Consider the following 17903-nt stretch of genomic DNA (forward strand, 5'->3'; position numbering starts at 1 on the left):
ATGTTTTGAAACTCTAAGCTTCTATATTTTTATTTATTTATATGAGAAGGAGAGAGAGAGAAGTATGGATGTACTAGCTCCTCTTGGCAATGGAAATGAACTAACTCCAGACTCATGGGCCACTTTATGCATCTGGCTTTACATGGGTACTGGGAAATTGAACCTGAGCCAGCAGGCTTTCCAAGCCATTCGCCCAGCCCACATTATGTTGTGTCCCCTCACATACTACTACATACACACACACACATATCCATAGGACTTTAGTCATATTTACCCATTACTCTCCATATTCCCTTCTGCTGGTCTCCTTCTGGTCTCCAAACAGCTCACCTTCTGCTTTCGTCAGGTGGAGCCTCAATTATATAATGAAGTTGACTAAGCAAACTGCCTGCCTCCTGACTTTTTACTGAGCGTAAGTCTTGCTATTAATAATGACTACCCCATGTTTTGTCTTAGGGATGCTATTACCACAGCTAACTATGCTAACTGGCACAATACAATAGCTTCCTATGTTTCCATATTATAACGAAGAATACAAATTACTAATGAACATTTTATAATTTGAAATTTCAGAAAAGAAAAAGAACTAGTAACTTTAAACTTTTTTTTTACTACATATATAACTGCTATATTTAAATAGCTTTGACAAGCATGTAACATTTTGTAACACTAAATGACAAAGATTTTTAAATCTATAAAAACAGATAATATGAAAAAGAGATCAATCCTTAGCCATACCTTTCCGTGTGTTCTCTGTAACATCTACCCCAAACTGGATAATGTCACCAGAAAGAATTTCACATGGTGGGCTTTCTTCAGAGCCTCGACTCAACCTCTGGCTATTTATAAAGGTACCATTACTACTTTTAGTGTCTTGGAGATAAAACTGCAAAAAAAGAAAAAAAAAGCCAATGATTAATAGCAATATTTTCCATCTTGCTTTTTAAAAAGTCCTGTCAACTTTCCAAAATACTTTAAGAGGATTTTCCTCTATTAAAAACCTCTACAAAAACCACTCAGTTTGATCCTCCTACCTCTGCCTCCATTAGCATGTGCCACCAGCAGAGATGGGTGGTGGGAGGGGATGAATGAGCATATTAGGACCTCCAAACACTGCAAATGAACTCCAGATGCATGCATCACTTTGTGCATCTGGCTTTATGTGAGTACTGGGGAACTGAACTCAGGTTGTTAGGCTTTACAAGCAAGCACCTTACCCACTGACTCATCTCTCTAGTCCCCAATTGATTTAAAACTGAACTAAACAAAATGGAGGAACTCCTTTAGAAAAAAAGGTTGTCAGCAGGCCTGATGGTGCACGCCTTTAATCCCAGCACTTGGGAAGCAGAGATAGGAGGCTCTCTGAGTTTGAGACCACCATGAAACTAGAGAGAACATTCCAGGTCAACCTAGGCTAGAGCAAGACCCTACCTCTTCAAAAAGTCAAGAAAGAGGGCTTGAGGGATGGCTTAGTGTTTAAGGCATTTGCCTGCAAAGCCAATGGACCCAGGTTCGATTCCCCTAAGACCCACATTAGCCAGATGCACAAGGGGTCGCACATGTCTGGAGTTCATTTGCAGTGGCTGGAGGCCCTGGCGTGCCCATTCTCTCTCTTTCTCTTTTTCTGTCAAATAAATAACAAAATATTTTTTTTAAAAAGTCAAGAAAAAGAAAAGAAGTTGTCATGTCCTTAAAATATTAAACATGACATTAGTATATAACTCAACAATTGCACTCTTAGGTATTTATCAAAAACTGAAAACATGTCTATGCAAATGCTCACAGCAACATTATTCATAATAACTACAAAGTAGGAGTTTCTTGTTTTAAGGAGGAATAACCCAAATACCTATCAAGTGATGAATGGACAAACAAATGCAGCAATATGCATATACTGATTATTATTTGGCAATGCAAAAGAATAAAGAACTGAAATCCACTACAACATGAAGGAGCCTGTAGAATGCAATATAAAAAAAGCTAGTTGGGGATGGGTATATTGCTATATAATGGTTTAATGGGGCTGGGTATAATTCCCTGTCTGCAATGTCAGCACTCAGGAGTCTGAGGCAGGAGGATTACAAATTCAAGTCCAACTTTGAGCTTGGCAAGACCCTGTCCCCCCAAAAAAGGAGTACTTGGGAGGCAGAGTTTTAAGTATCACTGTAAGCTAAAGGACAGCCTTACACTACATAGTGAATTCCAGCCACTAACAATATGAAACTAAAGATGATGGTTGTACAGTTCTATGATTGTACTAAAACCAACAAAATGTATACTTTAAAGGGTAAATTTGGGTGGAAGAGATGGTTCAGGGGTTAAAGTGCTTCCTTGCAAAGTTTAATAGCCAGGGTTCAATTCCCCAGCGAGAAAGAAAGAGAGAGAGAGAGTGGGCACACCAGGGCTTCCAGCCACTGCAAACGAACCCCAGACGCGTGCGCCCCCTTGTGCATCTGGCTAACGTGGGTCCTGGGGAATCAAGCCTCGAACCGAGGTCCTTAGGCTTCACAGGCAAGCGCTTAACCGCTAAGCCATCTCTCCAGCCCCAACAACACAATTTTAATCTTCTCAATCAATCATCAACTAAAATCTGACAGAGTAAGATAAAATCCAAAGCCACAGCAACAGTTGTAATACAAGGAAGCAGAAATATAACCAAATGGACCACAGAACAAAGGTGAACAGGGAAACCCATCACATGACATGCAGCTGCATGGAAACAGGGTCTGCACATGAGTGTAAAAGGAGGGCATGGGGAATGTGAGGGACTTGCAAATAACATAATGGCCACTAGATGTTCAAGGATAGTATGGAGGCCATTTTCAGATGAGCTGAAAATGGAAACATAGCTTAATTCCCAACTCTCCCACTCAGTTAAACCCTACCCCTGAAGAAATTCTTAAAACCAGCCTAGCAACCAAAGCTGCCTTCCAAGACAAGGCTCCACAATGAGGGACTGGTACAGGGAGTAGAACCAAACTGAAGGACAGGGATGACAGATGACAAGACAAAAGGAAAGAAAAGGCCCAGAACAAAGGACAAGAGGAAAGGAAGGCACTGTGTTTTTTAACATTTACAAAAGCAACGCAAGAGGAGCTATGTGAACTAGAAAACAAACAAAGACATTAGGAAATTAACTAAAGGCAAGAAAGTACTATAACCACAATTATAGAACTATAAAAGGCTGGAGAGATGGCTCAGCAGTTAAGAAGCTTGCCTGCAAAGCCTAAGGACCCAGGTCCTATTCCCCAGTACCCACATAAAGCCAGATGCATGAAGTGGCACGTGTATCTGAAGTTTGGTTGCAGTGGCAGGAGGCTCTGGCATGCCCATTCTTTCCTTCATTTATATTCTATTTCTCCTTGCAAATAAACAATAAAAGTATTTTAAAAAGTCAATAAACTGGCAGATTAAAAGCTGCTTGTAAGCCGGGCATGGTGGCACATGCCTTCTTTAATCCCAGCACTTAGGAGGCAGAGGTAGGAGGATCTCCATGAAGTCTGAGGCTACCCTGAGACTACAGAATGAATTCCAGGTCAGCCTGAGCTAGAGTGAGACCCTACCTTGAAAAATCAAACACACACACACACACCGGCTTGTGGGCTGGGAAGATGGTTCAACAGTTAACCTGCTGACCTGAGTTTGGGCCTCCAGTACCCAAATAAAGCTGGAAGCAAAGTGTTACACACACCTGTCACCCCAACATGCTGACCACAGTGGGAAGCACATTCAGGCAAGCAACGAGAGACCTTGTCTCACATAAGGTGGAAGGAGAGGACCAATGTCCCAAGACTGTCCTCTGACCTACACATGCATGCCCTGGCACACTGATGCCTCCCCCCCCCCACCACACACACATACAGCATACATAGAAAGTTGCTTACGTGTCATGCAGTGATGAGGAGGAGGAAGACAAGGACAATATTAGAAACTCAGAGTGAAGCCAGGTGTGGTGGTGCACGCCTTTAATCCCAGCACTTGGGAGGCAGAGGTAGGAAGACTGCCATGAGTTCAAGCCCACCCTGAGACCACATAGTTAATTCCAGGTCAGCCTGGGCCAAAGCGAGACCCTATCACAAAAAAAAACAAAAAACAGGCTGAAGAGATGGCTTAGCAGTTAAGGCATTTGCCTACAAAGCTAAAGGATCCCGGTTCGATTCTCCAGGACCCACATAAGACAGATGCACAGGGGGGCACATGCATCTGGAGTTTGTTTGCAATGGCTGAGGGCCCTGGTGCACTCTTGCGTGCACTCTCTCACTCTCTCTCCCTTTTTCTCCCTCTCAAATAAATAAATAAAATATATATTTAAAACAAAACAAAACAAAAAGCCGGGTGTGGTGGTGCACGGCTTTAATCCCAGCACTCAGGAGGCAGAGGTAGGAGGATCACCGTGAGTTCAAGGCAACCCTGAGACTACAGAGTGAGACCCTACCTTGAAAATTCAAAGAAAGAAAAAAAAAGAAAAAAAGGAAAGAACTCCGACTGATAGACAACTAGAGAGAGAGCTGAAAAACAGAAAGACAACTCAAGAAAAAGAAGCCAGTGCCACAGGACTCCTTGATGGAGAAGCAGCCACACCCAAATGCAGGCCAGGAACCCTGCTGGAGATGCGGCGGCTCTGGCCCACAGTCCTTACAAGTGCCCACCCATGTGGACTTCAGTGAGATACTCCTCCAGTGGGCTGAGTCAGGTGAAGGACTTCAATTTTGTCACTCCTAATGTCTTCTATGGCTGTGGCCTACCGCATCGTGAGAGGGAATCTATTACTTAAAACTGAGGTGCTGGGCTGGAAAGATGGTTCAGTGGTCAAGGCATTTGCCTGTGAAGGTTCCATTCCTCAGTATCCCTATAAGCCAGATGCACAAGGTAGGCACGTGTCTGGAGTTAATTTGCAGTGGCTAGCAGCCCTAGTGTGCTTATTCTCATTCTCTATCTGCCTCTTTCTCTAATAAAAATTTTATTCTTTTTTAATTAAAGAGAATTAACTAGCTAACATATGATATGGTTAGTTGAATCAACCTCAAGGTCCACTCCCAGAGATCCCCCTCTCCAACTAGGCTCCTTCCAAACTGCCACCACCTGGGGACTGAGTATGGGGCTTAATCACAAACACATGAGGTTATGGGACATGTCACATTCATGTCACTGCTAGGGAAAACCTGTCTAACCCACAGGCTGTAATGCCACCTATGACCAGCAGAGGGCCCTGGTTCACAACAGAACAGAAGTTAAAGTGAAGCTGACTCTGGCAGACATGTGATACTTGTCTTAACACTAGCATAAATACTCCAACAATCTTTAGCTTCAAGAGACCTACATCCACCTGGCAGCTTCTAATTTTAAATAACTCAGACAGAAGCCCCTCCAACACTTCATCTTTTTCTTTGCCTTGGGTTTCCCTTTTATTATTCTATTTCTGTTTTTTTGTTTGTTTGTTTTGTTTTTTTGAGGTAGGGTCTCACTCTAGCCCCAGGCTGACCTGAAATTCACTATGGAGTCTCAGGGTGGCCTCGAACTTGTGGTGATCCTCCTCCCTCCCAAGTGCTGGGATTAAAAGCATGCACCACCAAGGCCGGCTTCCCTTTTTTCTTTTTACTATACTTTCAGTAGTTTCTCTCTCTCTCTCCCTCTCCCTCTCCTTCTCTCTCTCTCTCTGTCTCTCTCCCCCTCCCCCTCTCCCTCCCCCTCTTCCTCTCCTCTCTCTCTCTGTGTCTCACACAGAGACTGGTCATAAGACCTTACACATGCAAGGTAACTGCTCTACCACTGAGCCTTGGCACACCCATTCTATCTATCCGTCTCTCTTCTCTGTATCTTTGTTTACAAATAAATAAATAAAAATATTTCATGAGAAATCAGAATAGCCGGACATGGTGGCGCACACCTTTAATCCCAGCACTCGGGAGGCAGAGGTAGGAGGATTGCCATGAGTTGGAAGCCACCCTGAGACTCCATAGTGAATTCCAGGTCAGCCTGGGCTACAGTGAGACCCTACCTCAAAAAACAACAACAACAAAAAAAAAATCAGAACAATCTTCAATATATAATTTAATGATGAATCACAAGGTCTTATACAAGTACAAGGCAAAAACAAAAGCAGCAGACAGAAGAAAATAATAAATATTGGTGAAATTAATGATATTGAGCCAAAAAGAACAATACAGATCAGTTAAACAAAAACTTGGGCATAGCAGCACACATCTTTAATCCCAGCAAGTAGGCAGATAACTATGACTTGTTGGCTAGCCTGGAACTGCAGAGTGAATTCCATGTCAGCCTAGATAGAATGAGACCATACCTCAAAAAAAAAAAAAAAAAAAAAAAACCTCAATCTTGGGGTGCAGAGGTAGGAGGATCATTATGAGTACCAGGCCAGCCTGGGCTAGAGTGAAACCTTACCTCAAAAAAGGAAAAATTGAGCCAGGTATGTATGTGATGGTATATGACTTTAATCCCAGCATTTGGGAGCCAGAGGTTGGAGGATCGCCATGAGTTCAAGGTCACCCTAAGACTACATAGTGAATTTCAGGTCAGCTTGGGCTAGAGTGAGATACTACCATAAAAACCAAAACAAAATGAAAATAATAATAATAATCAAAAACACCCAATCAAGTCTACTGAATTGTTATAAGATATTTTGAAAACCCTGTTTCCTAAAATAATAGAAAACCTAGAAGAGCGCTGAAGATATGGCTTAGTGGTTAAGGCGTTTGCCTGTGAAGCATAAAAACCCAGGTTCAATGTTCACCAAACTGCCAGTGAGCACTTCTCTTAATGTTCATACCCATATGTTAATGCTACTCTCACTTTATTTATTTATTTATTTTTATTATTTTTTTTTTTTCTAAGGTAGGGTCTCACTCTAGCTCAGGCTGACCTGGAATTCACTATGTATTCTCAGGGTGGCTTCAAACTCTTGGCGATCCTCCTACCTCTGCCTCCCGAGTGTTGGGATTAAAGGCTTGCACCACCATGCCCGGCTACTCTCACTTTTGGTTAGAGAACCTTCTCTGTTCATATGGCGGTGACCTTGGTATGACTCAGAAGGCACCATAGTGCTGAGAAGAAGTGACAGAGGAGTGCTCAGCACTGCAAAATCTCTACCACATCTTCCAAGGCTTAGGGCCCATTGTGGAAGAGGTGCTGGAAAGAATGTAAGAGCTAAAGGAAGGGTAGGACTCCTTACAACGTGCTCCTCCAGATACAAAATGGCCTGGATATCCATAAACTAGCAGTGCCTGACATTGTCTACACAAGACCATCGTAACAGGAGGAAAAGATGATGACATCAAAATAAAAGAGAGACTGACTAAGAGGGGAAAGGGGTATTATGGAGAGTGGAGTAGCAGAGCCGGGCATGGTGGCGCATGCCTTTTATCCCAGCACTTGGGAGAGGCAGAGGTAGGTCACTGTGAGTTCAAGGGCACTCTGAGACTACATAGTGAATTCCAGGTCAGCCTGGATTAGAGCAAAACCCTACCTCAAAAACAAACAAACAAAAAAAAAAAAAAAAAAAAAGGAGCATGCAGTTGCAAAGGGAAAAATGGGAGAGGGAATTACCAGGGTTATTGTCCATAATTATGGAAGTTGTCAATAAAATCATAAATTTCAGCTGGGTGCGGTGGTGCACACCTTTAATCCCAGCACTCAGGAGGCAGAGGTAGGAGAACTGCCATGAGTTCGAGGCCACCCTGACCTAGGAGGAGACCCTACCTCAAAAAATAAAAACAACCACCAAAATATAAACTGGCTTAATTCCCCAGGACCCATGTAAACCAGATGCACAAGGTGGTTGGATGCCCTGGCATGCCCATTCCCTTTGTCTCTCTCTCTCCCCCCAATAAGTAAATGAATAAATAAAATATTTTTTAAAAAAAGGAAAGAAGAGAGGCAAGGCATGATGGCACATGTTTTTAATCTTAGCACTTGGGAGGCAGAGGTAGGATCATCATGAGTTCAAGGCCATCTTGAGACTACATAGTGAATTCCAGGTCAGCCTTGGCTAAAGCAAGACCCTACCTTGAAAAACCATAAAGAAAGAAAGAAAGGAAGGGAGGGAGGGAGGAAATCTAAGAGAAATGGATAAATTCCTAGATATATATGACCTACCAAAATTAAGTCAAGACAAAATAAGCAACTTAACCACATCTGTAATGCTAGTATGACTGAAGAGGTAGTCTTCCAACAAAGAAAGGCCCAAGGATGCTAAATTTACAAGACTTTTAAAGAAAAGTTAACATTAATGTTTCTCACCTGTTCCATAAAATAGAAAGAGAAGGAAAACTACCAAATTGATCTTGTGAAGCTAATAATACCCTGATAAGAACACTGTGAAATGAAAACTGTACACCAAACTCAAAAATGGAGATGTAAAAATCCTCAATAAGATAACTACAAGCTAACAACATATAACAAAGATCATACAGCATGACCAAGTTGGTTTTATTCTAGAGATGCAAGAATGGTTCAACACCCACAAATCAAGAAACATTAATGAAACGTGATTTAGGGATTAAAAAAAAAAATCACAAAATCGACTCAAAAATGAAAAAAAAAAAAGCCTTCTTGTGTGTGTTTGTTTGTTTGTTTATTTTTCAAGGTAGGGTCTCACTCTGTTCCAGGTTGACCTGGAATTTACTATGTAGTCTCAGTGTGGCCTCAAACTCACGATATTCCTACCTCTGCCTCCTTAAAGGCATGCACCACCATGCCCAGCTAAGAAAAACCTTTTTAAAAAAATATTTTATTTTATTTATATATTTACTTGACAGAGAAAGAGGGAGGGGGGAGAGAAAGGAAGAGAGAATAAGTGCGCCAGGGCCTCCGGCCACTGCAAATCAACTCCAGACGTGTGCGCCCCCCTGTGCATCTGGCTAACGTGGGGACACGAACCTGGGTCCTTTGGCTTGGCAGGCAAACGCTTTAACCACTAAGCCATCCCTGCAGCCCAAGAAATGCCTTTTGACAAAAGTCAATGTCTGGATAAAAATCTTTGAAAAACTTAGAAGGGTGCGATAGTTTGAACAGATGTCTCCCAATAGATTCAGGAGTTTTATTCAAGCTTGTAACTTGGTTGTCATTGTGGGTGGATCCTAGGATCCAGCCCTAAGGTGCGGGAGCACATCTGGAATTCCAGCCTAAATATATGCGCAGTGCTTGAGCTCTTCCTGGGGTTCCCAGAGTGTGCTAGCTTATGGTGCTGCTGGTGGCTTTTCTCTCTGCATGGATCTGTGAAAAGTGGACCAGCTCCTTTCACCATTGTGGAACTTCCCCTGGACCTGTAAACTTCAATAAACCCCCTTGCACGCATAAACTGTGTCTGATCTAGAGGTTCATCCCAGCAACATGAAGAAGACTACAACAAAGGGTCATGTATCAACATACATACAGACAACCTCACACTGAATATGGGTAAAATTTTAGGAGCATTTCCTTTAAAAGTAGTAATGAGCCAGGCTTGGGAGCACACACCTTTAACCCCATCACTCAGGAAGCAGAGGTAAGAGGGTTGCAGTGAGATCAAGGCCAGGCTGAAACTACATAGGGAATTTTAGGTCAGCCTGGGCTAGAGCAAGCTACCTAGAAAAACAAAGGAACGAAGGAAAGGAGAGAGGGAAAGGAAGGAAGGAAAGGAAGGAAGAGAAGGAAGATGGATGGATAGAAGGAAGGAAGGAAGGACAGGCGGACTCCACTCTTACTCCTGCAGTGCTTGAAGTCTTAGTTACATCAATACTGCAAGAGAAAGAGAACAAACAGGCAAACAGGCTTACAGACAGAAACAGACAAAGCAAACAGGCAAATAGGCAGAAAGAGTAATGCTGGAGGTGTCACCACAGAGACAGTAACAAAGGTAGTCACACAGATCAATGGGGTACAATAAAGGACCCAGAAATAACCCAGAATCTACAACAATCAAATTTTGAACAAAGGTATCAACATACACTGCAGAAATGATGGCCTCTTCTATAGAAGGTGCTGGGATACCTGGACATTCACCTTTAGAAGAATACAGTTAGATGTCTATCTCTCGTCCTGCACAAAAATCAATTCATAATGGGTCAAAGGCCTTAAGGTAAGACCTGGAACTCTCAAGACATAGGCCTAGGCTAGGACTTTCTGAAAAGCATGCTAGTAACTCGAGAAGTAACAGCAAGAATTTACAGTGGGATTGTTTGCAATCAAAGACTACTTCTGTCCAGCAAACCACACAACCAGAAGAATGGTGACCCTCCAAATGGGAGAAAATCTTTGCCAACTGTACATTAGACCATGCAATCTATGAAGAACTCTAAAAATTAGGGCTGCAGCTATCCAACAAATAAAAGAAGAAAGCAAATAACCAATAAATACCCAAATAAAAGTTTAATATTCTTATCCATGGGGAAGTTAAACCAACAGTGAGATTTCATCTCCCCTAGTCTGAATGGCTTCCATCATGAAAAAAAAATGATGACAAATGCTGGTAGAGATATAGAAGTGAACCTTGCACACTTATGGGAATACAAACTAATACAGGCAGTATTTCAGGCAGGTGGCAAAGTTCCTAAAAAAAAAAAAAAAACCCTAAAATTAGAATTACCATTTGATCCACTTAAAAACACTCATGAGTAGATTTTTGAAGGAATGTTAGTCAGCATACTATAACACATCATATTTCTTTTCTTTTTTATTTTGCCGAGGTTGGGTCTCATTCTAGCTCAGGCTGACCCGGAATACACTATGTAGTCTCAGGTTGGACTCAAACTCATGGAAATCCTCCTACCTCTACCTCCTGATTAAGTTAGTTAGATTAATAAAATTAATTAAATAGATTAATCCCATGCCTGGAATTAAAGGTATGTGCCACCACACCCAGCAACACATCCTTTTTTTTTTTTTTCCTCGAAGTAGGGTTTCACTGTAGCTCAGGCTGACCTGACTCACAGTGATCCTCCTACCTCTGCCTCCCGAGTGCTGGGATTAAAGAAGTGTGCCACCACGCCTGGCAACACATCCATATTTCTTGCTGCAATTTCCACAATAGCCAAATGTCAATCCAGATCTAAGACTGGACAGGGCTGGGGACATGGCTCAGCAAGTAAGAGTGCTCCACCAAGCAGCAGAACATGAAAAGAGCTGATTTACTCTGAAGCAGATTCCCCAGCACCCATGTAAAGTGCTGTGTGTGGCCACACATGCCTGCAACCACAGTCCCATGGAAAACAGAGACCACGGAATTGCTGAGGTTCACAGGTCAGCCAATCTGACCAAACAATGACTGCACTGGGGTCAATGACAGATCTGTCAAGGAGCCAATATGGATGAGCAGAGTTTAGCCTCTGAACAAGCATACATTACCTACCACATCACACACACATGTAAAAAAGAAAGAGATGAAATGGAAAGATGGAGGGAGGGCTAAACAGTAAGTCATATGGAAACCTACTTTTGTGGACAATGGAACACACAGGAGCCATGGGCTGTTACTAGAAAATTTTCAGTGCCAGGGATGAGATACCTTCCAGTGAGCTGTTGGCCAAGGAGGTCCCTGATGCCCCCAAAACATTACAGGACATTACCGAGGCCCTTAGTTTCCCACCAGGAATAAATGGTAAGACCCTGTTGCTGAAGACATGAGCCCTAGGGGGGTAACATCTGCTACTGTCTTGCTAAATATATATACCATGCTCACCAAACTGCCCAGTAAGCACTTCCCTTAATGTTCATACCCATGTATTAATGCTACTCTCACTTTTGGTTACAGAACCTTCTCTTTTCAGATGGCAGTGACCTTGGGATGACTCAGAAGGCATCATGGTGCTGAGAAGTAACAGAGGCATGCTTAGCACTTAAATATCTCTATCACACTTCCAAAGCTCAGGGTCCATTGCGGAAAAGGTGGCAGAAAGATTGCAAGAGCCAAAGGAAGGGTAGAACTTACAATGTGCTCTTCCAGACACAAAATGGCCTGAATATCCATGTCCTCAGAGTGCCTGGCACTACCTACACAAGACCATCATAATAGGAGGAAAAGATCATGACATTAAAATAAGAGAATGATTAAGAAGAGGTGGGGATATGATGAAGACTGGAGTTTCAAAGGTAAAAGTGGGGGGAGGGAGGGAATTACCATGGGATATTATGCACAATTACAGAAGTTGTCAATAAAAAAATAAAGTAAATAAAAATAAAATTCAATTAAGAAAAACAGAGGGCCTGGAGAGATGGCTTAGCAGTTAAGTGCTTGCCTGTGAAGCCTAAGGACCCCATTTTGAGGCTAGATGCCCCAGGACCCATGTAAGCCACAGGGGGGTTCATACATCTGGAGTTCCTCTGCAGTGGCTGGAGGCCCTGGTGCACCCATTCTCTCTCTCTCTCTCCCTTCCTCCCCCTCCTCCTCCTCCCGCTTTCTCAAATAAATAAAGAAAAAAAACAGAAAAGAAAGAGATGAATGGACAAAGAAAATTTGGTCTATATAAACAATGTCATCTTACTGGGCTGTAAGAAAGAATAAAATTCATGACATATGTAGAAAAATGGAACTGGAGATCATCAGGCTAAATCAGGATTGGAAAGTTAAAAACTAGGTGGGTGTGGTGGTGCACACTTTTAATCCCAGCACTTGGGAGGCAGAGGTAGGTGGGATCACTGTGAGTTCGAGACACCCTGATACTACACAGTGAATTCCAGGTCAGCCTAAGCTAAAAGCAAGACCCTACCTCCAAAAAAAAAGAAAGAAAGAAACTGTACGTTTCCTATCATATCCTATGTGGGAGGTACAATTCTGGGTTTGTCTGTGAAGGAGTTTCCAGAGAAGTTTAAATAAATACAGAAACACCCACCCTGAATGTGTGTACCACTATCGCATGAGTGGGGTACTAGACTCAATAGAAAAGAGAAAGTAAATTTAGCCCAACATTCACATCTCTGCTTCTTCTCTCTCTCTCACTCTTTTTTTTTTTTTTTGGAATTTTTAAAATATATTTTATTTGTTTGTTTGAGAGAAGGAAAGAGAAAGAAGCAGAGAGAGAGAGAGAGAGAGAGAGAGAGAGAGAGAGAGAGAGAGAGAGAATGGGCATGCCAAGGCCTCCAGCCAATGCAAACGAACACCAGACACATGTGCCACCTTGTGCATCTGGCTTACATGGGATCTGAAGAACCTAAAGAATCAAGCCTGGGTCCTTGGAATTCTCTCTCTCCCTCTCTCTCTTTCCATGCAAATAAATAAATAAATAAATTTTTAAATTTATTTTTTAAAAAACAACAAAGATGAAGATGGCAGCCAATTGTAGTGGTGCATACCTTTAATCCCAGCACATGGATTGCCATGAGTTCAAGGCCACCCTGAGACTACATAGTGAATTCCACGTCAGCCTAGCCTAGAGTGAAACCCTACCTTGAAAAATAACAAAAACAAAAAAACAAGAAAAGACGGCTGGAGAGATGGCTTAACGGTTAAGACATATGCCTGTGAAGCCAAAGGACCCAGGTTCAATTCCTCAGGACCCACATAAACCAGATGTACAAGGTGGCACATGGTCTGGATTTTGTTTACAGCGGCTAAAGGCCCTTGTGTACCCCCCTACACACACACCTCTTTTTCTCTTTAAAGTAAAAAATTTTTTAAATTTTCATTAAACAAAAAAAAGGAGCCAGGCATGGTAGCACACGCCTTTAATCCCAGCATTTGGGAAGCAGAGGTAGGAGGATCGCCAAGAGTTCAAGGCCACCCTGAGCCTACATAGTGAATTCCAGGTCAGGCTGAGCCAGAGTGAGATCCTACCTCGAAAAACCAAAAAAGAAAAATGTTTAAAAAAATGTTTTTTTAAAAAAGGGAAAGAAGTTGGGCATGGTGGTACACACGCTTTTAATACCAGCACTTCAGAGGATGAGGTAGGAAGTTCACCATTAAGTTCAAGTCTGAGGTCACTCTGAGACTACATAGTGAATTCTAGGTCAGCCTGGGCTAGAGTGAGACCCTATCTCAAAAAAAAAAAAAAAAAAGGAAGGAAGGGAGGAAGGGAGGAAGGGAGGAAGGGAGGAAGGGAGGAAGGGAGGAAGGGAGGAAGGGAGGAAGGGAGGAAGGGAGGAAGGGAGGAAGGGAGGAAGGGAGGAAGGGAGGAAGGGAGGAAGGGAGGAAGGAAAAGAGCCGAGTGTTGTGGCACATGCCTCTAATCCCAGCACTAGGGAAGTAGAGGTAGGATCGCTGTGAGTTCAAGGCCAGCCTGAAAATTCCAGGTCAGCCTGGGCTATAGCAAGATCCTACCTTGAAAACAAAATTAAAAATAAAAGTTAACATTTAAAAAAAAAAAAAGGAAAAGAAAAAAACATGGCATGTTCTTTCTCATATATGTAACGTAGATACTTACATACCTGTATGTGACATGAAAGAAAAGGGGGGCTATTTGTGGGAGGAAGGGAACCACTGGGAGGGGATGTTGCAGGGTGGCAGGGAATGCTAATAAATACAATGATTTACAGTGGAGACAATAACATATTAAAATGAAACTTAAGAACAAGGTAGGGGTACCCAGTTCTATCACTGCTATTCAACACTATATTGAAGGTTTTTATACCCACAGACAAGAAGAGGGGGAAAAAAACAACCAAATTGGAAAGGAAAAGGTAAAATGATCTTATCTCTAGAGAATCCCATCGAACACACAAAAACACCATTCATTTGAGCTAATAAATTGAACAAAAATTCAACAAACCCAAGTAGAAAACATTAAAACTTTCCCTTTTTTAAAATTACAAAACGAGCCGGGCGTGGTGGCACACGCCTTTAATCCCAGTACTCGGGAGGCAGAGGTAGGAGGATCGCCTTGAGTTCAAAGGCCACCCTGAGACTACAGAGTTAATTCCAGGTCAGCCTGGACCAGAGTGAGACCCTACCTCGGGAAAAAAAAAAAAAAAAAAAAAAAATTACAAAACATTTCTCCTTTTGTTGTGTTGGAGTAAAACCCAGGTTTTTGTGCATCATGGGCAAAGTGCTCTACCACTCAATATACTCCCTGCCCAGCAGCTGTTACATGCAGGAATGAATGTGCTAAAAAGAAAATACTTCTGGTTGGAATAGCATCTAAAAAAACAAAATACTTATGAATAAATTTAATCAGGGAGGTAAAATTCTTATACATTAAGAGCTAGGGCTGGGAAAGTAGCTCAGTGGTTGAAGGTGCTTGCTTGTAAAGTCTGCCAGCCATGGTTTGATTTCACAGTACCCACAAAATATCGGAACACACCAAGTCTGTACTCCATTTGCAGCGGTAAGAAGCCCTGTCATGTTCTCCCCCTCAAACCCTATCCTCACCCTCTACCTCCCTTCTTGCAAATAATAAATAAATACACAAATAAATAAAATTTTAAAAGCTACAACACTGCTAAAAGATTCTATAGATTTAACACAATCTCTATCAAAATTTCAATATCCATTTTCAGAAATGGAAAAGTTTGTCCTCAAGTTCATATGGAACTGGCAAGAGATCTTGCAGCAGAACAATCTTGAAAAGGAACTAAATTGGATGCCAGGCGTGGTGGCGCATACCTTTAATCCCAGCACTGGGAGGCAGAGGTAGGAGGATCACTGTGAGGTAGAGGCCACCCTGAGACTCCACAGTGAATTCCAGGTCAGCCTGGGCTAGAGTGAGACCCTACCTTGAAAAACCAAAAAAAGAACTAAGTTGGAAAACACTTATTTCTTATATTCAAAATTTACAAATGGAGCTGGGTGTGGTGGCATACTCCTTTAATCCCAGCACTTGGAAGGCAGAGGTAGGAGTATCACCATGAGTTCAAGGTCACCTTGAGACTACATAGTGAATTCCGGGTCAGCTTAGGTACTGTGAGACTACCTAAAAAAAAAAAAAAAATCACAAGTGAACTACAAGTAATCAAAAAAGGGTAGGCAATGCCCTGGATATATCCATGACCTCATAGTGCCTGGCACTACCTACACAAGAACATCATAAGAGGAGGAAAAGATCATGACATCAAAATAAAAGAGAGACTGGTTGAGATGGGGAGGGGAAATGATGAAGAATGGAATTTCAAAGGGAAAGGGGGAGAGAGAGGGTATTACCATGGGATATTTTTAATAATCATGGAAAATGTTAATAAAAATTGAGAAAAAAAAAGTTAATTTGCAAGGGGAGAAAGAGAGGGAGAGAGAGAGAGAAAGAAAGAGAAATGGGCATGCCAAGGCCTCTTGCCAATACAAACTTTGTTCATTTGGCTTTATGTGGGGAATTGTACTGGGGAATTGAACCTGGACCAGCAGGCTTTGCAAGCAAGTGCCTTTAACTGCTCAGCCACCTCCCTAGCCCTAATTCTCACTTTTATTTAGTACCTTTTTAGTATTTGGTGGCTAATTTTTGATGTTATTGATAAAGTTACTTGGGAAAAGTATCAGTGTCATGTGCTCTTTCTCTCCCAAAGCATCAGGCACAGTCCCCACTCTTCCCACTCTCTGCCTTACCCTGTAACCTGCTCATTTTGGAGTTTTCAAAACCACATTGTTCCAGATGCCTTGGTGCATACCTGTAATCCCAGCACTCAGGAGGCAGAGGCAGGAGGATTAGGAGTTCAAGGTTATTCTTCCAGGTCAGCCTGTGATACATGAGATCCTGTCTCCAATAATCCAAAAAAAAAAAAAAAAAATCCAAATTAAAATCACATTATTTATGCTTAAAGATTATGAGCCTGAACTGGAATTGTCAATTCAGTGAGAGTGGTTTAGTACTGAATAGTATGCATTTATCCATAAGATTTCAATGAGGCTAATGTATATGAACATGTTAATTTACCATTATTGAAAAATCATTTAAAGTAGAATACATTACTTGGAAGACTCAATTTCCTGCTAGGTAGATTGCAGGAAGAGGACAGATCAGTTAGCAGAGGATTCTCTTAGTAGCACAGGACATTATTGTTTGGGACGTTATTGTTTTGACAAGTCTGTGCTTGTTAGCCTCAGGTGGTAGAAGTTCCCAGCATGTCCTCCTTTCCAGAGACAAAGTTTCACCTGTGCAGTCCATAATGTTTATAGATCTGGTCATTGCTCGATGCTTTCTTCTAGCTGGACATCCTCCCCCCACCCCCACCGACACCAGACTCCCAAGTGCTGAGACTGCAGGTGGACAAACACCGAGTTTGTCCCCACTAGGTGGGACATAAGGTCTGAGATGTTGGTCTTTTGGACACTGCCGAGGTGGCTCTGCATGGAGTAATGTTGTGAAGTAGCTGGTGCCCAGGAGGTTATTTGATGGACTATTGAGTGGCAGGATTGCCATGTGGGGCTCCACCGCAGACTTCTGGAGAGTCGACCACCTGACTGCCAGATGCAGCGCACACTTACTTATCTTGAGATGTCCACCTGAACGCCGAATGCAACACACACTTATTTATCTTGAGACGTCCACCTGAATGCTAAATGCAGCTCATACTTATTTATCGGTATTGCTTCACTTGTTTCTCTTCTTCCTTCCTTCCCTGAATCTGCTCTTCTGTTTTAAGGTACTTAAGATGTTCATGAAAAAGGCAGTGGCTGGATTCTCTGGTGACTGAGAGATCTTGTCTGAGACTGAAGACAGATTTGCACACCCATTTCCCATGAAGCCACTTACAGTTCATTTGTGGTCCCTAAAGTCTTGTGGGTCATTCTGTTTCACGTTTCTCATTTATTGCTTCAGCTCCAGCTAGATAAGTATGTCTTTTCTCATCTGCATTGTGTGTTTTGTTTCTCTTGTGATCTTTTAAATAAAAAAAAATTAGTAGCTTGAAAAAAAAAGGGTAGGCAGGCATGGTGGCAAAAGCTTTTAATCCCAGCACTCTGGCACCAAAGGTAGAAGGATCACTATGAGTTTGAGGCCAAGCCTGGTTCCAGGTCGGCCTAGACTAGGATAGAGTGAGACCCTATCTTG

General features: G+C 42.3%; 1 protein-coding gene across 6 annotated transcripts in view; it reads right to left on the reverse strand.

Moving 5' to 3' along the window:
- The window catches only part of LOC101614787 (sarcolemma associated protein), a 168442-nt gene that overhangs the window by 93477 nt on the left and 57062 nt on the right, over window positions 1-17903 (reverse strand). For all 6 annotated transcript variants that reach the window (XM_004661312.2, XM_045136195.1, XM_045136194.1 and 3 more), the window contains exon 2: window positions 739-886. In XM_004661312.2, coding sequence (XP_004661369.1) covers window positions 739-886 — 148 coding nt within the window. The remainder of the gene's footprint in view (window positions 1-738; window positions 887-17903) is intronic.

Source organism: Jaculus jaculus, chromosome 16, assembly GCF_020740685.1.
Source record: "Jaculus jaculus isolate mJacJac1 chromosome 16, mJacJac1.mat.Y.cur, whole genome shotgun sequence".
NCBI lineage: Eukaryota > Metazoa > Chordata > Mammalia > Rodentia > Dipodidae > Jaculus > Jaculus jaculus.